Source organism: Microchirus variegatus (assembly GCF_963457635.1).
Source record: "Microchirus variegatus genome assembly, chromosome: 22".
In the NCBI taxonomy this organism is placed as follows: domain Eukaryota; kingdom Metazoa; phylum Chordata; class Actinopteri; order Pleuronectiformes; family Soleidae; genus Microchirus; species Microchirus variegatus.
The window spans coordinates 17,546,212-17,567,016 of record NC_139823.1 but is presented as its reverse complement, the minus strand read 5'-3'; the positions used below and the strand labels follow the sequence as shown (position 1 = coordinate 17,567,016).

The following is a 20,805-nucleotide window of genomic DNA, read 5'->3' as shown; positions in this document are numbered from 1 at the left end:
ACTTCTAGTGGGCATTTTGGTTACTCTTACTAGTACTAGTGAGGTCAAAAATGTCTAGCTAGTGCTACTAGTGGGCATTTGGTACTTACTAGGAGTACTAGTGAGGTCAAAAATGTCTTGCTAGTGCTACTAGTGGGCATTTGGTACTTACTAGGAGTACTAGTGAGGTCAAAAATGTCTTGCTAGTGCTACTAGTGGGAATTTGGTACTTGCTAGGAGTACTAGTGGGGTCAAAAATGCCTTACTAGTGGGCATGTTGGTGCTACTAGCATGGTCCAGGAGGCTACTACTTTGATTGAGCACTAGTAGGCCAAAAGTGGCACTAGTAGTGGAAAAGGCGTTACTTGTAAGACACAGTCATTCTACTCGTGTGCCAAATTGTCTTACTAATAAGGAAAAATGCTTACTAGTACATCATATCAAGGATATTGAATGAATAATCAAAGGTTTTGCCATAGCCGTCACCGTGAAGACGAGGCCTGATTGAACGCGCGCTCCCGACGACAAATCAGTGACTGGAGCGCGCGCACACTGGTTAGAGGAGGGGGCTGGGTTGGGGGGGGAACGTCAGATTGAGCAGCAACAGCGGGAGGAGGAAGATGATGAGAGGAGCACAGAGGAGCACGGAGAGCAAAGAAGAGGCTCAAAACTGACCGTTAAGTTAAAAAAAAAAAAAATAATAATAATTCCGAAACGAAGTTTTAGAAACGGTTTGTTCCTTTTAACGCAATGGACGCGGTAACAGGAGCGGAAATCCGCGATACTGTCAGTAACCGTCAGTGACGTCACAACAGTTGATGCCGGTGAGTTTACAGAGGGGGACACACACACACACTCACTCAGTCTGCTTCATATTCTCAATGTAATACACACAATTTAACGTGTTTGTTTTCTTCTTGTCATGAAAACACACACACACACACACGAATTTCAGTCTTCTTGCCTCGCGCTCTTCTGGATTCTTCTGGATTCTTCTGGAGTTCATGGATGTGTTTCAACTTCGCTGTGATTAAGTAAATAAACAAACCAGCAGACAACATGTATGCAGGACGCAAAAGAAGAAAACCGGCACAGAGAGGGTAAGTCTTACTCACATTATTATGAAAAATGATTTAAAAAAAAAAAAAAAAACTATTATTTTATAGTTCCATATGTCTGATAGTCTAATATCATGCTAATATTTCTCCTAGCTTAATAATAACAATGCACAAGATGGACTTTGATTTTGTGATTTTCAGCTGCATTTAACGATTATCTGTCCATTATTTTCTCGATTAAACACAGTTTACAAAACATAGTTTGTCAGAAAATGTTGAAAATCAGTGTTTACCAAACCTGGAAATGATGATGTTCTTGAATGTCTGATATATGGAGCAAAGAAACCAGAAAGAAACCCACATTTAAGAAGCTGAAAAAAATCAGTCATGATTTGGTAATCATCTTATAAAAATGGTAATAAAAAACATCTTTGTTGACTTTGTTTTTATAGCTGCATTAAGTTGCTATGAACAAATAAAGGGAGAACTTTCATGCACATGCAAGTGGTGAGATTTAATATCAGCATGGGCTGGTTATTCAGAATCAGCCCAGTTCAAAATCTGTGGTTCAGCTGCTGAAATCACATGTTAGATCCACAAGATGATGTTTGAAAGTAGAGTTTAAGTCATTAGTCCGACACATTGGCCAGTATTTGCTCTCAAAACGATTGATAATGTGTTTTTAATTCTGTTTAAAACATACAAACATGTACACAGTCTCTGTATAAAGTATCTTAAAGGGATACTTGAGTAAAACGTACAAGTATGCGACCAGAAAATGACTTTGGCGGGAGTTGATCAGTGCAGGTTTACTCGATTATGTCATTAAATATCACTGTGTTTTGGTCTCAACCAGAGTCAAAGCGACTCCTCCTGAAGGAGCTAAGTCCAATCCGTCCAAACGTCACCGTGACCGTCTGAACTCGGAGCTGGACCGGCTCGCCAGCCTGCTGCCTTTCCCCGAAGACGTTATCTCCAGCTTGGACAAACTGTCCATCCTGAGGCTCAGCGTCAGCTTCCTGCGCACCAAGAGCTTCTTCTCAGGTCTGTGTCCACGTCCTCTCGTTTTACTCACACAGAAAATACATTAAAATGCACGTTGGGTAAATTATAGGTTGTAAATGGGACTGAACAATTAATCGTTTACGATAATGGGTCTTCCCAAAATCCTGAAATTTTTCACACATAGCGCACATCCTGCAGACACAGATGCAGAGAGATTCTGGAGGCTGAGTTAGACGGGATAGTTTCCGAAGAGGTTTGCGAATTTTACGCAGTTTCCTTAACCGTTAGTTCAGTACGTAAACAAACAATCGTCAGTTAATCTTCGTCTTTTTTCGTAGTCTGCACATTAGTGTCGCATAAGTTATGTGAGCCTAATAAAACGACAAGGCTATTGCTGGAAAAAAGCCACGCTTAATCATGCCCTTCTAGTGCTTTGGTTGGTGTGCGCCCTCTGCTGGTGAAAGTCACAACTACACCCAATGTGAACCGCAGCGATAAATGAAGTATCTGTCGAATCGTCAACTATTTTGATCATCGATTAATCGGTTTGAGTGTTTTTGTTATTAATTAAAACGAGCTTTCAGATTTTTCAGCTTCTTAAATGTGAATATTCTGACCTAACAAGTACTCGATTAATCGAGAAAATATTGGACAGATTAATCGTGAGTTGCAAAGTGAAAGCCTCCTCTCAGATCTGCTCAACCGTAGCTGAATGAAACCACACTGACCTACATTTTTATCACAGTGAATTTCCGCTAATCATTATTTAAAAAGCAGCCTCTAACCAAAAAGTAGACCGGTCCACGACCTGTGACTGCGATTAACGCCACGCCACGCCGGATCTGTGTCTGCGGCGTCTTAAGTGAAGTGCTCGAACCCTGGACGACCCCGTCTCCCGTCTCTAATCGAAATGTCTTAATGCAAGCGTAACCTCTTGTAGGTCAGGGACCGCTCTTCTTCTTAGCCTGTGGCCATGATGAGGCGACACACTGTGATCATGTAGGTCTGAGGAGACGACGGCGGCGGCGGCGGAGGAGGAGGAGGTGAAGAAAGCTTCTGAGAGTAGAAACATGACGGCATAATCCACTCACAGTCATTTTACAGGCTTTTACTGGCTCCCATTATGTGAAGACATAGCTTGATTCTCCTATTTAATCCAAGGATGTGGTGCTTTAATGATGAAAGGTCCAGTTTTTCAGAGGCTAATGTCAATTAAAAACTCTAATAACAATCATTACTCGCTGCTTTAGTATAAATCAGTTTAAGAAAATATCGGAACAAATCCAGTTCATTAACTGACAGACACAGTACATTAGTAGAGTTATTTAGCAGCACTTTAATGAAATTATTGGAGAGAAGCAGTGTGGATCTACTCAATTAACGGAGTCATTTCAGTTAAATGTGAATATTTTCTGCTTTATTTGCTCCATATAACAAAAAAAAAGTCATAAAACCCTGAGAATAATTTTGTTTTGTGGACAAAAGAACAACATTTTTCATATTATTTTAACATTTTATGGACTAAACAAATCGAACTAATTAATCAAGAAAAAGAACATCCATCCGTCGTATTTAACCCAAATGTCTTTGTTGCCCAACACCCACAGTCGTGTGCAGATTCAGTCATTTGGGAGAAGCTCTGCCTCCGCTCTCTCCGCTGAACCTCTGAAAAATTCATTTCGGTCACAAACCTTTTAAACCTTTTGTGGATTGTGGGGGGGGGGATACGAGAGGCTCTGGATTAGCCGGGTGCCTACAGTGTCAGTAAATCCGTGCCAAACCAAACCTTTAAACTCTCAAACCTTCATCTATTCGATCATTTTTTCCTCCCCTTTTCATCAGTTTTCCACTCGATCTGTCCGTCCTCTAAATGTGGACTCACTCAGGCATGTTTACGTTTGCTTTCTGCCTCTTTAACATGACCCGGCCAACCGAAGAGCGTCTGTTGTGATGTTTTTATCGGCTGTCGGTGTCCTCGTTGTCCTCAGTTGTGCCAACAGATGTCCCCTCCTCCTCCTCCTCAAGTGCCTTCGGGTGTTTTTCTTGCCGTCGGCTCTTGGTCATGACGTCACGGTGCATAAAAACCCCCCACCTCCACTCGCCCTTTTTTCCCTTAATAATTCATGGTGGACATGCTTGTTGTGCATCTTTCTTGGCCTTGAGAGCTTCCACTACACTGAGCTCTGACACCAACAGAGCTTTCAGTCACTGCAGGCCGTGTTTTTTTTTATCGCATTAACTGCAAACAGTGCATGTTTTATTTCAACATTCATATTTTTTCATTTAACCTTGGAGTAAAATGTCAGATATCGCAATTGGGAGTTTGATTTTTATCACATGATTTTAAGAGAAAGAGATTTAGAACTCCACAAAGCCATTTAAACATGGGCAAATCTATTATATTCTAATGCAAGGATGAAAACTACAGAAGCGTATTGCATTCACTTGAAATAAAAAAAAAATCTCCTGTTTTTCTCAGTAATTAATTTTCGGTTTGATTTTTTGAATAATTTTTTTTCTGTTTTTCTGACTAATATTTTTTCCCTGTTTTTCTGTCTAATTTTTTTTTCCAGTTTTTCTGAGTAATTTTTTTTCTGTTTTTCAGAGTAATTATTTTTCTATTTTTCGTGCAAATTTTTTTTCCCCCTGTTTTTCGGAGTAATTTTTTTTTCTCCGAAAAACGGGAATAAAAATTTGCACGAAAAACAGAAAAAAATTACTCCGAAAAACAGGGGAAAAAATTACTCCGAAAAAACAAGGGAAAAAAATATTTGCACGAAAAACTGAAAAAAAAAAACTCTGAAAAACTGAAAAAAAATTAGACAGAAAAACAAAAAAAAATTTATTAAAAAAATCAAACCGAGAATTAATTACTGAGAAAAACAGGAGTTTTTTCTTTTTTTCAAGTGAATGCAATACGCTTCCGTAGGAAAACAATGAATTGACTAAATATGGGTAAAAAATATTAAATGTTTATATTATTCTTTCATTGTGGAAAACTGTGATTTAAATCCACTCTATTCTCCTCATCCACGAGTCTCTGAAGAGATTCCGTGGAGCTTTATTGATTCCCGTGGTGAATTTGGGTCGAGCTCGGATGAAGCCGTGTCACCAGTCGAACCTTCGGCCTCTGTATTGTCTGAGATTTCCTCTTCCATTAACGTCACGGCGGCTGCCTCTGTAGAGAGAGAGAGAAAAAAAAAGCTCTTTGTTTCTTTCAGACTGGATCCACTTAGAGAGATAGACTTTGTCCTCGGGTCAAAGTCACGGCTCTGACCTCGGGTGCTTTTGTCAAAGGGGTCAATGCATCTCTGAACATGTGATTTTTTTAAGCTCATTTAACCTAAAATACCTTCATCTTTGTCTATAAGGTTGTTTTATATGTTGTTTTACTGTCAGTGTTCATCTTTCATGCAGAGATGAACGCTCTCACACTCAATTTAGAGTCTCCAGACCACCATCACTAACTTTATTTATTTATTTATTTATTTTCCTACAGTGGCATTAAAGAAACAACTGTCCAACGGTCTGACAAAGAGCAGCGATCCCAGTGACGACGATGGCGGCGGCAAGATGGCGGTCGCTACAGACCAGCGCATACCTGAGGGGGAGTTACTGATGCAGGTGAGTCATGATAATTAGTCTCACATTTCACACTTTTATTACTGTAAAGTGAGAGTGTTGTTGCCAAACATCTAGTTTAAGTTCAAATACATGGTCATTCTGAAGTTTGGGGTCACTTAGAAAATGGCCTTATTTTTGAAGGAAAAGCAATGAATATAACGTTAAATGGATCATAAATACACTCTAATCATTGTTAACGTGACTATTAATAGTAAACGACTATTGTAGCTGCAAACGTCTGGTTTTTAATGGAATATGTACAAAGGTGTATAGAGGCCAATTTCCAGTGTTATTAGAAAACCCTTGTGCAATGATGTTAGCACAAAAACGACACAACAACGTCATTATTTTGAATAAAAATCATTATTTCTAATCTTGTCAATGTCGTGACTATATTTTCTATTCCTTTTGCAACTCTTTTGATGAATAAAAGTGTGACTTTTAATGGAAAACACAACAGAAATTGCATAGGTGAGCCCAAACTTTTGAACGCCAGTGTACACGTAACACATGAATCTAACGTATCGATCCCAGCTCTGAGTAAAATGGGTCAGTCCAGAAGCGAGGACTCAGAGAAAGCAGCTTCCTGCCTTCAGCCGCTCCGTTCCATTACAGACGCCGGCCTATGAATTATCCAGAGCCGGTGAACACATCTATTATTGAAGGGAGAGGGGGGTTTGTGTGAAGGACGTGTGTCTATGTGTGTGTGCGTTTGTGTTTGTCACCTCCTGTCGGAGCTTTTTCTGGCATAAATATAACGATTTTTTATAAACCTGTTCGTAATGAGGCAGAACCTGATTCCTGAGGACCAGGTTAAGTTTAGGACTAAGATTAGGATTGTGGTTGTGGTTAAAGTTGGGGATACGGCTTATGGTTATGAGGTCAAAACAAAACAGGAAACGATTTTTATTTTTAAATTCCTATTTTTATCGCAAATAGTGAGATTTTCAGATTTCCTGTGTGTCATTGGGCTTTTATCTTTTATCACTGCTCCTTGCTCACACACACACACACACACACACACACACACACACACACACACACACACACACACACACACATTCTTGTACTTGCTGCATACTGAGGACTGGGTTGCTGACAAAGTGAGGACCAGCATTTCCACTTTATAAATCAACACAATTACAAATATCTACTTCATGAATGACATCTACAAAGAACTACTGGTTGCAGTACCATTTTTTTCTTTTTCATTTTTGGTCCAAAATTTTACAAAAACCTCATACTATACTATGTCCAAAATTTGAAAAAAAAATTGACAAAAAAAATTTGACCCAAAATTTGACAAAAACGTCATACTATATTATGTCATCCAGAATTTGAAAAAAAAATTGACCCAAAATTTTTGGTCCAAAATTTGACAAAAACGTCATACTATGTCGTCCAAAATTTGAAAACAAATTAGAAAAAAAAATTTGAAAAAAAAAAATTGGTCCAAAATTTGAAAAAGAAATTTGACAAAAAAAATTTGACCCAAAATTTGACAAAAACGTCATACTATATTATGTCATCCAGAATTTGAAAAAAAAATTGACCCAAAATTTTTGGTCCAAAATTTGACAAAAACGTCATACTATGTCGTCCAAAATTTGAAAACAAATTAGAAAAAAAAATTTGGTCCAAAATTTGAAAAAAAAAAAATTGGTCCAAAATTTGAAGAAAAAAATTGACCCAAAATTTTTGGTCAAAAATTTGAAAATAACGTCATACTATAATATGTCGTCCAAAATTTGAAAAAACTAAAATTTGGTCCAAAATTTGACAAAAAAGTCATACTATACTATGTCGTCCAAAAAAATTTTTTTCTTGACAAATTGAGTATAGCATGTTATAGCAACCTAAGGAAGTGATTTCAATGAAAACAAAGTGAGGACCGGCCAGAATGTCCTCACTCCGTAAAAATTACCTCATTTTGTTGGTTAAAAACCCTCACTGGTCCTCAGTATGCTGTAAGTACAAGAACACACACACACACACACACACACACACACACAAACTCTCAGTCTCAGGAGAGAGCGAGGTTGGCCAAACATGAGAGTGAAAGAGAGGTATGTGTTTTCTGCAGACGGATGAATGTACTGTAAATATTTACTATGGATGAATGACGTTGGACTTTTTTTGCCAAATCTGATATGCGCGTTGTTTTTGGACGGTTTTATTTAGCATGCAGCATCCCCACTTCCACGCTAGACAAAGTTTAAAGTCCCATTTTGACGTCACGTAATTGAGTTTGAAAGCAGTTTCCAAAACAAACAAACGTTCAGTTTTGACCCAACGGCAACAATAGTAACCCGTCGAAATCCATCCGAGCTGAAACGGGGGAGACGAGAACGAGGTCACCGTCATTATCATCGTCATTAAAGTGGAGGCAGAAGCTGGCAGGAATGTCGCTGTGGCTCTCTGTAGAGACGGCACTCGGTGCCATCACCTGCTCACCGAGCCCCGAGGAGGAGAAGCGATGATGGAGGTGTTAGTCATACATTAGTGACCTCCATCTCCTCCTCTGCATGACCTCTCCATGTACTGACATCCACTGGGCTCCAGCCTTAATCCCCCTTTTCCTCTTTCTATCTTCAATTAAATTATTTATATTATATTATTTAATATATTTATATATTTAAGTAAATCTACCCATGTTTAAGTGATGCATTTTCTGTACTTATGCGTCTTCTCTGCAGGCTCTGAACGGCTTTGTCCTGGTGGTGACGGCTGAGGGAATCGTCTTCTTCTGCTCCCACACCATCCAGGATTACCTTGGCTTCCATCAGGTAAGTCTACTTCTCAGTTTCTTTGAGCATTTCTAGTGAAAAAAAAATTTGTAGTATTAAAGTAATGCAGTGCTAACGAGATGCATTCAAAGACCCTCGTAAATGTAATCGCTTCTGTGGGATCTACAGCGAGCTGTGATTAGAGGGAGTCGTTTCATGATGCATTCAAGAAACCTCGTAAATTCAATTCAACAGTCAACTAAGTAAATTCTTGCTGCCACTGCTATTAGATGCACTACAAGGTAGTTGTTTAAGTAGAAAGATTTGTTTTTATAAATGCGATTATTGACACCTATTCAACCCAGCAACCCCCAACAAAAACAATATACAGCTGTTTTAATCCTATGAAATGAGACGGAAAACAACACACATGCATGATATTTTTGTAGTTTTAGACCAATACACTGTGATAAACAGGGTTTCATTACTGACACAACATGCAAGGTTGTTATAAAAGGTTAAATCATGCACTTATTCACTGAGAACAGTCACTTTCCAGTGAGCGTTCACTCAATCGTCTCGGTGTCTTGTGTGCAGATTAGCTCAAACATTGTCAGCTTGAATAAACCGCAGTTAATGAGACGTCATTTTTTTTAAAAAGAATTTCACCTCACACTTCTGCCTGTCAAAATTCCTTCCTGGGCGATTGTGAGTGGTCCCGCAATGTTCTCCAGTCAGGTCATGCTGTGTCTGGACAACAGATATCAGGGTCACAGCGGGTCTTTGGCTCCGTTTCAGCTGTTTGACTCAAATACTTAGTGACACTTCATTTCTCTTGGCTCCTCTTCAAGGCAAACTGAATCAAACATACACCTCAAGGTACAAGCTACCTCACCTTAACTCAAACAACCCCTCATTTTACCCTTTTCTATATGGGTGGTAGGGTTTCGTTCTTAATGCGTGTCCACTGTTAACTCGTGTTGTTCTCTCCTGCCAGACCGATGTGATGCATCAGAGCGTGCTTGAGCTGATCCACACTGAAGATCAGCAGGAGTTCAGGAGGAACCTGCACTGGGCCCTCAACCCTCCTGCTGGACAAGGAACCCCCACAGATTCCCCCACCGGTCTGTTTTTCTTGTTTCTAGCGAGGATGTTTATAATGTGTTGGATGCAGGGGTCTGAAACGGCCTTGAATATCCTGTTCAACCAGTGTTACTTTCATCAAATCATCCACCGGTGAGGTTAGAACTCTGGTCAACACAGACAGGCTTTTTGTGCGTGTGTGTAATCTGGCTCAAGAAAACGTGCTGGAAGAAAATGCTGATGTCGTAAATCCATATCAAACAAATAAAGGATAGTGGGAAATTCAATGGTTTTTGGGGTTAAACCAAATTTATTGAAACATTTGACCATCTGTTATTCAGAGAATAAAGAATATAGTATTATCCTTCTTTCAAGTACGTATAAAAGTCTAAGAAAACCAAACTATAGTTATTATAAAGCAAGTATACCCTATGCTAATGTGTCTTATATTCAATTTCTGCCAATAATCCTTCATAAATGTTGCACATTTGACCTTTTAATAGTAAAAAAAAACAAATATATTATCCTTTACATTTAAAAATGATGTATGTAAATAAACATATATATGGGAAACATTGGTTTATATGGTTTAAAAACAGAAACGGGTGAATGTAAACGGATGTTATGGAGAAAGAAGAGGTGACCTTTGGTGTTGTGATCTATACGTTACAGTAGACTCACTCACCCGCTCTAACATGTCCTTGCACTCTCACAGTGTACACACACACAGCAGTGGGATGCGTCGGCAACCAAAACAAACACACATGCTCTCCTACTGTACACACACACACAAATATGCACACTTGTCATTTTGAATTATAGTCAGGGTCAGCAGCTGACAAGGCACACAAACAAGTTTAACCTATGGATCCAAGATTTTGTGCTATTTCCCAGTAAATAATTGCATTAAAACATTAATCAAATATATTTTTATATATATGTCCTCTCAGATGGTGAATCAGCGTCTTCTTGCCTGGTGAGCTACAACCCCGACCAGCTTCCACCTGAGAACTCGTCTTTTCTGGAGAGAGGCTTCGTCTGCCGCTTCCGCTGTTTGTTGGACAACTCCTCTGGCTTCATGGTGAGATTATAATACAAAATCTTAGCATGTTTCTGCCTGGATAAAGCGATGAAAATGAGTGTGTATCAGCAGTTTGTGGTGTGTGTTCGTGCGGCTGATGCTGATGGTGATGGTATGGCGTGCCACCGCAGAGTCTCTCCGGGATCAGAAGCCACCATTTACTCCCGTAATCCGCCTTAAGAGAGCCTCGGGGTCGTGGGTAAAAGGGCCTTAATCCCCCCCCCAGTGCTCAGAAGAGACGAGGGGGGGGAACTTGCTTAGTCAGGGTTGGTAGCTCCACACCGGCCACTTCTGCTCTCGCTAAGTCAATTAGCGGCACTTTGAAAACATGCCGTGGCTTCGCTGCAGATCTGGGCAAATGTGGGCAGGATCCCCCCCCCCCCCCCATGAGCAAGGCATTTTAAAAGTCTGAAAAAGATGATTCTTATGTGATGTTCATATGAGGTTGAGGTCTGTATTTTAAGGACACTCCAGCAGGGTCCGCTTCCCTCCCAGTGCGTTTGCGTGAGCAGTAAGCCAGGTCTATACTCGCGTCTCCTGGTTTCGCTTTGGCTTGTTTCCCGTAATCCCTCCTGCTATTCAGGGCCAGATTCCTGACATCACGGCTGCAGCCTCTTAAACCCACCAAAGTCAATTAACTAGAGCTAACAGAGGAAAGGAAAGGGGAGGGGGGGGAAGGGAGGGGGTCCTCAACAGTTACAATTGAACCAAAACCTAGTGTATTAAATTAGTAAATTATCCAGATCCTTCTGTAATGCTCGTATAATTCACATTTAAATTAGATTTAAATTATTGATGGTTTATAACTAGTAACTGAGCCTGAAATTGTGACTTTACAGCCAGGACATCAGGTGATAAGTACATGGTTTATCTTGATCATTGATTTTAGTGGTGTTAAGGAAAAGGTCATGGACGAAAACTTGGCTTGATCGCGAAACTAGTTTCTCTTTTTAGTCAGATCTTGATCTAAATGTTTCTTCTTAAGAAGCTTGAGGGGAAAACACACACACAAATCTTTCATTTTTGAAGTTGTGTGTACAGTAAGTCGTATGATGAAAGGGAGAATCGCTGGAGGGGGATTTCGGGGCGAAAAAAAATAAAAATAAATTACAAAGTAGACCCAAGTATGTTCAGGCTAAATATGATTTATGGTGAGAAAAAACACATCTGCTGTGGGAGCGTGATGCAACAGTCTCAGAGGGAGACGTGGGATAATCGGACACAGAGAAAAGAAGGGAAAACATATTTTTATGTCTTATTAGTTCACTGTGTTGATACAAATATCCCACAATCAATAACACACGATTTTTGTGTGTCCTTGCAGGCGTTGAATATCCAAGGTCGGTTGAAGTTCCTCCACGGTCAGAGTCGCCGGCATCGCGACAGCGAGGCCAGCGCGCTTCCTCCACAGCTCGCCCTCTTTGCCATCGCCACGCCCATCCAGCCTCCAGCCATCCTGGAGATCAGGACCAGGAACATGATCTTCAGGACCAAGCACAAGCTCGACTTCACACCCATGGCCTGTGACGCAAAGTACGTACGATTAAAACTGCCCAAAGAAATGTTCACAACACGTGTACATCCACTGATGCACTGTTTTCCCGTGCTTTTTCAGGGGCAAAATTGTCCTGGGCTACACTGAGGCGGAGTTGAGGGTTCGAGGCTCGGGTTACCAGTTCATCCACGCGGCTGACATGCTGTACTGTGCCGAAAACCACGTTAGAAGTAAGTCAAAAGTGTTTTATCTGGTTTTCCATGGCATTTTTGATGCATGATTTGTCAAACAAGCCTGCTGAGGTGCTTTTGGGCAAGGCAGCAAGGCTTCAGCTCCTTTCCGGTCACAACAGAAGTTCTAAATGTCAAATATCACCATAATATATATATATATATTGAGTATAATATACTTTTATTCTTGTTTTCTTCATTTAAAGATGCTAAAGATAACTTTATGAAGACGGTACCAACTGTAACTCATGGTCATTATGTTACACAAGACCATAATAAGAATGATGTAGTCTGTGCCACGTTTGGTTTAACATGACACATGCTAACAAACAACAACAACCACTGTGTGTGTCTGTGTGTGTGTGTGTGTGTGTGTCGATGATGCACGAGTCAAGTGTCCTACTTAGGCTGTGTACCACATGACCCGGTTAGTCGTAACCATGGTGCCCTGAACTCCCACATCACTGCTACCAGACACACACACACACACGCACGAATGCAGTCATGCATAAAGAAACTGAAATGCATGCATATGCGCTTGTATACGTGTAGCACAGAGATGCTAATGCACACATCGACGTAAGGGAAGGTTCAGCTCAGACACACAGAGGCCGGAACAGAGTCTATATTTGATGTGAAAGACTTTTCTTTAACACCGTCCAGCACTTAAAAGTCTGTTTTCTCATTTACAAGCAGATGTACAGATCTATTTGAAGACTAGAGGGATCATTTTTCACTGTAATCCCTCGCTCTCTATGAGGAGAACAGATCCTGAAGTTAACCACCACCGTGCCTGCTCACTGTTACGTTTAGTTTAGTTTTGAGTCAGAGATAGAGATATTTTTAGTGACATATAAATAGAAATATTGCTTTCAACTTCACTGAAACTGTTACAACAGAAACGTTGTTTTGTTTACCACACACATTCACGTAGTTCCAAATAAAAAGGGTACATAAGCACTGGGTAATTGTGCAGTTATAGTTTTGCTCTTACAGGAATGAGGATACATTGTGTGGGATATCCTTGTGTTTGATGACAAATCCTCTGAAGCTGACGATAGTAGGACACGTATATTCTCCATTTAAACCCAGAATAATATCAATAATACTGCATCTGAGCAATAATATATATCATAACAGTTATTTCTCAACTTTGAACAGATCTTGTAATGAACACACGATCGTATTGTAAATAAAACAAGACTTATTGCATTCATAGAGATTCGGGTTTTATTGCAGCCTTTACGTCTGGAACATAAAGAACTGCCCATAATAGTTAGAAACTGTGACTGGTTGTTGCCAGTTGTGGGATATTGTTTTGTTTTCCACTGGTGTGGACCTGAACTGTACGTTTTTAATTTACTCACTTGACAAGACAGAAACTCTGAGCCTTGAGATGCAGGTAGAAGGATGAATGTACAGTATGTGTGCTGGGTTACATCAGCATGCGGCCTTCATCACAGCTGAACACCCGACTGAGCAAATGCAGTGACCCAGAGCCTGTCGATGTCTCGCGTGTGGTGTGTTTTCCAGTGATGAAGACCGGCGAGAGCGGCCTCACCGTCTTCAGGCTGCTCACCAAGGACAACCGGTGGAAGTGGGTCCAGGCCAACGCCCGGCTCGTCTACAAGAACAGCAAACCGGACTACATCATCGCCACCCAGAGACCTCTGGCGTACGTGCGCATGGATTCCATTAAGATTTTTCAAGATTTCATTTCATTTGTTCATTTCTTCTTCATAACATCTGTTTCCACAGCGAGGAGGAAGGAGGGGAACAGCTGCGGCAGAGGTCCATGCACCTTCCTTTTACCTTTGCCACTGGAGAAGCGCTGCTCTACCACAGCAGTTACCCACTGCACGGCTTCCCCGATTCCTTCCAAGGCAAGGCCAAAGGCAGCAAGCCCAAGAAGGGCAAAATGGACAAGAGCTCTGCGGACGACCTGGACCCAAAGTCCCTGCTGGGAGCCCTGATGAGCCAGGACGAGTCTGTGTACGTCTGCCAACCAAACATGGAGCCTGAGATGTCAAACCACAGCAGCCTTATTAGTGCACAGCAAAGCTTTAGTGGTTCACTAGGTGGCGACAGCTGGCATGTTGTATCTAATGTGGAGACGGGGACATGTAATGGTAAAACGTCCAGTTTTGACCCCCTGCTGGCCACTTTGGACTCTTTGTCTCTTGACAGTGATGAGACGTGCTCCAACAGTGAGCTCTTCAACGCGCTGGAGAACCTGGGCCTGAACGCTGAAGACCTGGAGCTCCTGCTGCTGGATGAGAGGATGATCCAGGTGGAGCTGGACCCCAACCACATCCCCAGCCTCAGTGACCTTCTCACCAACAATGAAATCCTCTCCTACATCCACGAATCCCTGGAGAACGGCACCGAAGGAGAGGAACGCGGCGAGACGAGTGGATTTGGACTTTCAGGCCATCCGGCAAACCCTGACTCGGATCCAAACGTCTCCCAGAATTCACTCGCTGTCCCTTCAGCTGTGTCTGTCTGCAGGCAGCCCATCGTTCAGCTGTCACAGCAGATGCAGCAGCACATCAGCGCAGGTGAGCACGTGAATGCTCAGCCTGGAGCTGTGGACGGCAACACTAACGGACACTGGTTAATCACATCAGAGAGCCTCCGTCACACTAACAACCATCACCACCACCAACACACTGCACTCAAAGCCTCACAGCTGAACAGTGAACACAAACAGTGGCAGCTCCAGCAGGAGCAGCACTCTGTCCAGACTCCTCTGGTGCCCGCTGGTTTCCAGAATCAGCTCCAACTGACAACGAGCAGATCTTACATCCCAAATGGACACGCAGGCTTTCCACCAAACGTGGAGCTCAGTCACACAGGTTATAGCATCTCCAATACGCCGTACGCAGGTGGCACGGTACAGAATGTTTGTCACTACCAGCTGCAGACTGGTCACCAGAAACATCGGCAGATGTTGCAGCAGGAGACTCCGTTCCCTCAGTGTCCGGGCCAGAGTTCTACACTTGATTTGGAGCAGATCCTGGGTCTGTCCCAGCTGCAGCACAGTCTGCCGTCTTTACAGGCCTACGGCGTGTTCAGCAGCAGTGCAGAGGACGCCACGCACGGCAAGGTAAGAGATCACTGAGTAACTAAAGAGTTATTTAGTCAGCAATTAACAAACAACCTTACCATCTCAGAACGACTCAAAGTTGCCAGATCTGCTCAGAACTGTTTGGTCTGGGAGTCCTCTGTGATTCAAGGCCCTCGAGTCTGTGTTTTCCTCTCAAATCTCACTGAATATCAACAAACCACGAGCCGCAAAATCCACAAGCGTGACCTTTTAACCCCTGCGCTGTTCCCTCTCTCCAACTCGCCACGGAAATCATGGGATTGTTTTCCGAGTCAGCAAACCGAGGCCCTGGGCCGACGAGACACGGAGCTCAGTGTAAACTGTAATGATGCGAGCAGACACGACATGTAAATATAACAAGGCGGAGATCGTTCAGAGTCAAGTGCTGGGCTTTTATCAGCTGTGCAGAAGAGGCTCTTTGCTTTTATAGTGCATGCTCATACACAGGCTGAGCTAGTGGCAGTCAAATATGCATGAAATAACCTTTAATACACTTTAGAGTTAAAACAATCACTAATGTCACTTTTTAAATATACTTTACTGCTCTTGTAGTAAAGTCAGCGGCTTGAAAATATGTGGGTCAAACTATGAGCTGCAGCTTTTTAATCATTTACATTTCTTCTGCATGAATGCTTTTATTTTTCAGAGTTATTGTCAACTGCTTAGAGAACAAGAAGATTCTAATAATAATTTGGTTTAATTTGTGAGGAGGACGGAGGAATTAATCTTTAAAGGACCGTCATTGTCAGTAATGTTTCAGGATTTTGTTTGATATCACTCGACTTTCAGCTTTATTCCTTTTACCCATGACCGTTTATACAAATACCAAGGATAGGTTTTGTGTTTCTTCAAAATCAGTGCAACATAGTTGATATATAAAAAGTACAAGAGTGTATCTGACTGTCTTTGTCCCATTATCAGTGAAGCTTTTCAGCGTTGTTATTCCGTCCTTTTTTTTTTTTCCAAGCAGTGAAAGATCATTGTCTTCTGTGTTTAGAACAAAACCGCAAACAAAGGAAATGTAACACAACACGAGAGGAAAAAAAGGGCCAGAGACGGGACAGAAGATTCAGTGTAGAGGGAAGGAGTTCAATAACGTGATGATGACCAACCCCCACAGGCATCCATCCAACCCCTCCCTCCACCCTCTCTGCCCCATTCTGCAGCCAGTGTTATTCTTCAGGGTCAGTGGCTGTCGCTGAAAGAAAAATACTGGCAGGCTGAGCAGTTAAGCATCATCATCATCATCGCTGCTGCTGCTGCTGACCTACAATTCTGACTGAATCACTTTGTGCTGTGAACACAGGACAGAGACGAGAGGCAGGATTTAACTTGAGATTAGTTCACGCTAATTTTATCGTGAGGAGAATATAAAAATACTGTAGTAGTGGCGCTAAAAGTAATTATGATGTCAGTATATATCAATCTGTTGATTGATTGTTATAAAGAAAGAGTTGAAACTAACAAAGGACCAGAAACAAAATACAATACGACGACGGCAAATATTGAAAACACAGACTGCTATTATATAAAGTAAAACATGTTAAAGCAGAGGAAGACACTGAGAGACAGGTGTGAACCATGATACAAGTCTGTTGAAGTGAAAATAATTATTGGGTAAAATAATGATTAAAATCGAGTTTAATCAAATTTAATTGAAGAATTTTCAGTGCTGACTAGCCGTTACTTCATGTCTCCTTGCGGTGGCGCTGCTCAAATGAATGAGGGGAACTTGGGAGGAAGTTACCTGGAGTTTACAGCGGGATAACGGTGGAGAAAACTACGCTAAGAGATGCATTCAATGCTCCATCCGCGTCCAATACATAGACTTTATGACCTTTGTTCTCTATGTTATGAATAGACAGAGAAATCCTGCCCTTAGACAGATAGACAGACAGATGTCATGATGTAACGCTATATGATTGTCTCGCAATATATCGATTATCACAGAGTCACTGTATCGTGATATATTATTGTTATCGTACCCTGTGATTTCCACCCCGAGTTAACAACCTAATCTCTGTAAACTCACTGTACGAGATTACAGTCACTCTGACGTGACTCATCGTCTCTTTGTATATGATCACAACTGAACGTTCAATTCTTCTTCTCCAGCTGGACAATGTCTCCCACCTCAGTGCCACAACCGCAGCGTACATCAAGGCGTCGTGTCTGACGCCCGGTGGAAACGCGGCGGCGGCGGCGGCGACGACGGACGACATCTCCGTCTCGTGTCCCGAAGGACTCGCCGCTCGTCAGGACCCGCAGAAATCCCAGTTCTTCCTCTGAAAAGACGACGGGTAAATCGGTCAGACGAGGGCTTGAAGAGAAGGTACAGACGGAAAAACGGGAGGTCACTTTTGTACGATGCAAAACAAGGCGAGAAAATAAGGACTGTTTTTATTTATTATGCCAAGGTGAGACGTTCAGAGAACCATGAATCTAATGTCTGACATACAGTAAACAACTAAGGTTTTTACTTAACTAAGCACTTATTAAGGATAGGTAGATGTTGTTGATGCTCTAAAAAAGTAAAAGCATTGATTCAATCACTCCCAGCTCTGACAATCAATATCTGCTGAATTGAAGTGCGACTCACCTTTATAACACTTCTTAAAATCATATTGTACACGGTTCATACGGGTGCTTGAAACCCTTGAAAATGTTGTGTTTTCAAGGATTGAAAAATGCTAAAAATGCTTCAAATAGTGACTGAACTTCTTTAAGAAAAACAGCTTATTGGCTGAATAGTTGGAGGAAGAAATGAATACTGAAAGCTGGGCTTAACACGCTAATTCCCTCTCTTTAATTGTGATGGAAAAAGTGAAATAATCATCTTGAGTTTGTCTATATATTCATATACATTTACCACAGCTGCGAGGTTCTGGGAAAGCATTTAAAAATGATCTTTAAAGTGCTTGAAAAGGTGAACGAACCACGATTGTTGCTTCGTTTAAACAATCACAAACACTGACGTTAATATGTTTTGCCGCATATTATCAAGACTGCTAAGACGCTAAAATCTGTAGCGATACAAAAAATATTTAACGTAAAAAACTGTAGATTTTACAGTGATTTAAATACAAGCATTTGAAAACGTGAAGTTTTTAGAACGTGCTGCTTTTCCGTTTGTGTTGTAACGGCTCAGCTGCTGGTTATTTGAAGTGAGAGAAGCCATGAGATTTAGACCCGACACACGACTGCGACGTAGTATTAGGGCCATACTGAGTCAAGATAAAGATATTCTTTAGTTTGGGCTTCACAAATAAGGAAAATATTTAATCTTTTGTCACATTTACATCAGTATCATCAGGACTTCGTGTGAAGAAAGAATCACAGACTTGGAGGAAATCCTCTCTGTTTGCTGTTTCCAAAGAGGTTTTACAGTTTCTCAAGAAACAGTTTGATTGATAACAAGCGATTTGGGATCCAGAAGAAGTTGAATTCAGGCGAGCACGGCATCGCCGGCACGATAAACTCAACCATGGCATCGCAATTCATTGCGGTATTGACTGAATTAGTGGTCACATCATGTGGACGGAGGCGCACGCTAATAACAATAGTGAAGAAAAAGTCGTAAATTGTGATTTTTATTCCCTCCATTTCCACTTCCTTTCTTCTCAAAAGCTTAATTCTTTCCATCTTCACTATGGCCCTAATACTCCCGTCGTAAACAACCGATTATTGAAGCATCTGTTTTCATTTGTCACTTAGGAGAAGATGAATATCAGGCTGAGTAGATGTCGTTTACATGTCAACAAAAGCAGCATTTTATTGTTGAGAGTGATATTTATTATCGCTGCTTCTGCCGCAGCTGCTCCGTCACAGCATTTATCCTCGTGCTGCATTTACAACGATGTCGTGCACTTACATGTACAGTATTTCACCCACATCATCGGAATCAGACGATCTGATGTGTGGCACTGAAATGAGGTAAAAAAAAAGAAATAATAATAATAGCATTTTAGTTTCCTGACAGGAGACGGTGGTGTGAAATCGCCCTTTAATGCCTTGTGTCATAGAGCCCCACTGACTTTATCCTGCAGTCGTGTCATGTGGGAAACACACACACACACTTAATCCATTAAGAATCCAGCTGTAAATAATACATTAACAAGTGAAGGTGAAAGAGCGGGAGCATGTTTAGAGTTTGTCTGTAACCACACGTTCAAATATCTGCACTTACATGTAGGAAACGTTCTAAATGAAGCATTTATTCTTGTCATTTTCATTTAACTGGACCGACTCGACGTTTAAAGTGAACCAAACCACGTTTGCATGTGAAAATGTGTGTGTGTGTGTGTGTGTGTTACTTTTTTTAACCACATGGTCAAACGCTGCACATGAGACTCTGCGGCTTTTCATTAAAGCGACGGAGCTGTTTTTCATTTTGCATGTTCCACAATCTCTTCCTCCTCACCCAGACTCTTGTCCTCGGACGTCACCCTAGCCCTGTGATGCGTTCAGGTTATGCCAGATTAACTGTCACCTACAAATTATTATTATTTATTAAACAGAAAATGAGTAATTCACAGAGACACACTCAGTCCGGCATTAAAAGAGCGTCATAGAAAGAGATCTATAATGTATTATGTCCCAGGGCTGCAACTCATGATTCTCTTTTCATTATCTCGATCCTTTTCTTAGTTGTTTAGTCCATAAATGTTGGAAAAATGGTGATTTGTGTTTATCAAACCAAACTAATATGTATAAATCCGTTTTAATGATGTCTTTGTTATTGGGAAGGAGGAGGAAGAAAGAAACCAGAAAATATTCACACTTAAAACACTGGGGAAAAATGAATGATTTAAAAAAAAATTAGAATAATAATTGACCAAAATTATTGAAGAGTAACTTAGTAATGGGTAATCATTGCAGCCCTAATAAATAACACTATAATAAAGTATATATAAATAAGCTCAGTTCTTGTTTGACATGACTGTAGCATCACTCAAAGATTTTCAAAGTAAAAGACCGGAGCCAAGAAGCTGGAGTGATGTAAATAAATAAAAATAAAATAGTGTGTCTGCAGCCGCTGCTTCACTGAATGTCTCGGGTGAAAGGAAATCTTTGATTATTTCACTAAAAAAGAAACGTTTGAAATAATGAAAGAAAATAATGCATTTACAGATTTGCCTTTTTGTCCATTTTAAGTCATTATTTAAATTCAGCTGTGAGATCAAATGCTGTATGTAAGTGAAAGAGGCAATCATTTTAAAAAGAAAAACTAAAGTATTGTGTGTGTGTGTGTGTGTGTGTGTGTGTGTGTGTGTATACAGTATATCTATATATGAATATCTGCTTTCTGTTGTTTCAAGCACTACTTTAAAAAGTCACCGCTCTTACAAACCTCCTTCAGCACTGACGCTCGTTATGAATCGTCTCATCGTTAACTTCATGTCACGTTGAACCACAGTT

The 20,805-nt window shown here is 41.0% G+C and overlaps 1 protein-coding gene across 1 annotated transcript; it reads left to right on the top strand.

Annotated features, from left to right (window-relative positions):
* Positions 1–1,038: 1,038 nt before the first annotated feature.
* On the top strand, positions 1,039–17,676 carry ahr1b (aryl hydrocarbon receptor 1b; the record flags this gene model as incomplete). Its single annotated transcript, XM_083908720.1, has 11 exons — positions 1,039–1,079; positions 1,894–2,081; positions 5,542–5,666; positions 8,363–8,452; positions 9,390–9,516; positions 10,426–10,556; positions 11,881–12,089; positions 12,172–12,281; positions 13,815–13,956; positions 14,040–15,387; positions 17,503–17,676. 11 exons carry the CDS (start codon positions 1,039–1,041, stop codon positions 17,674–17,676), a joined length of 2,685 nt encoding a protein of 894 aa, XP_083764846.1.
* Positions 17,677–20,805: the final 3,129 nt, after the last annotated feature.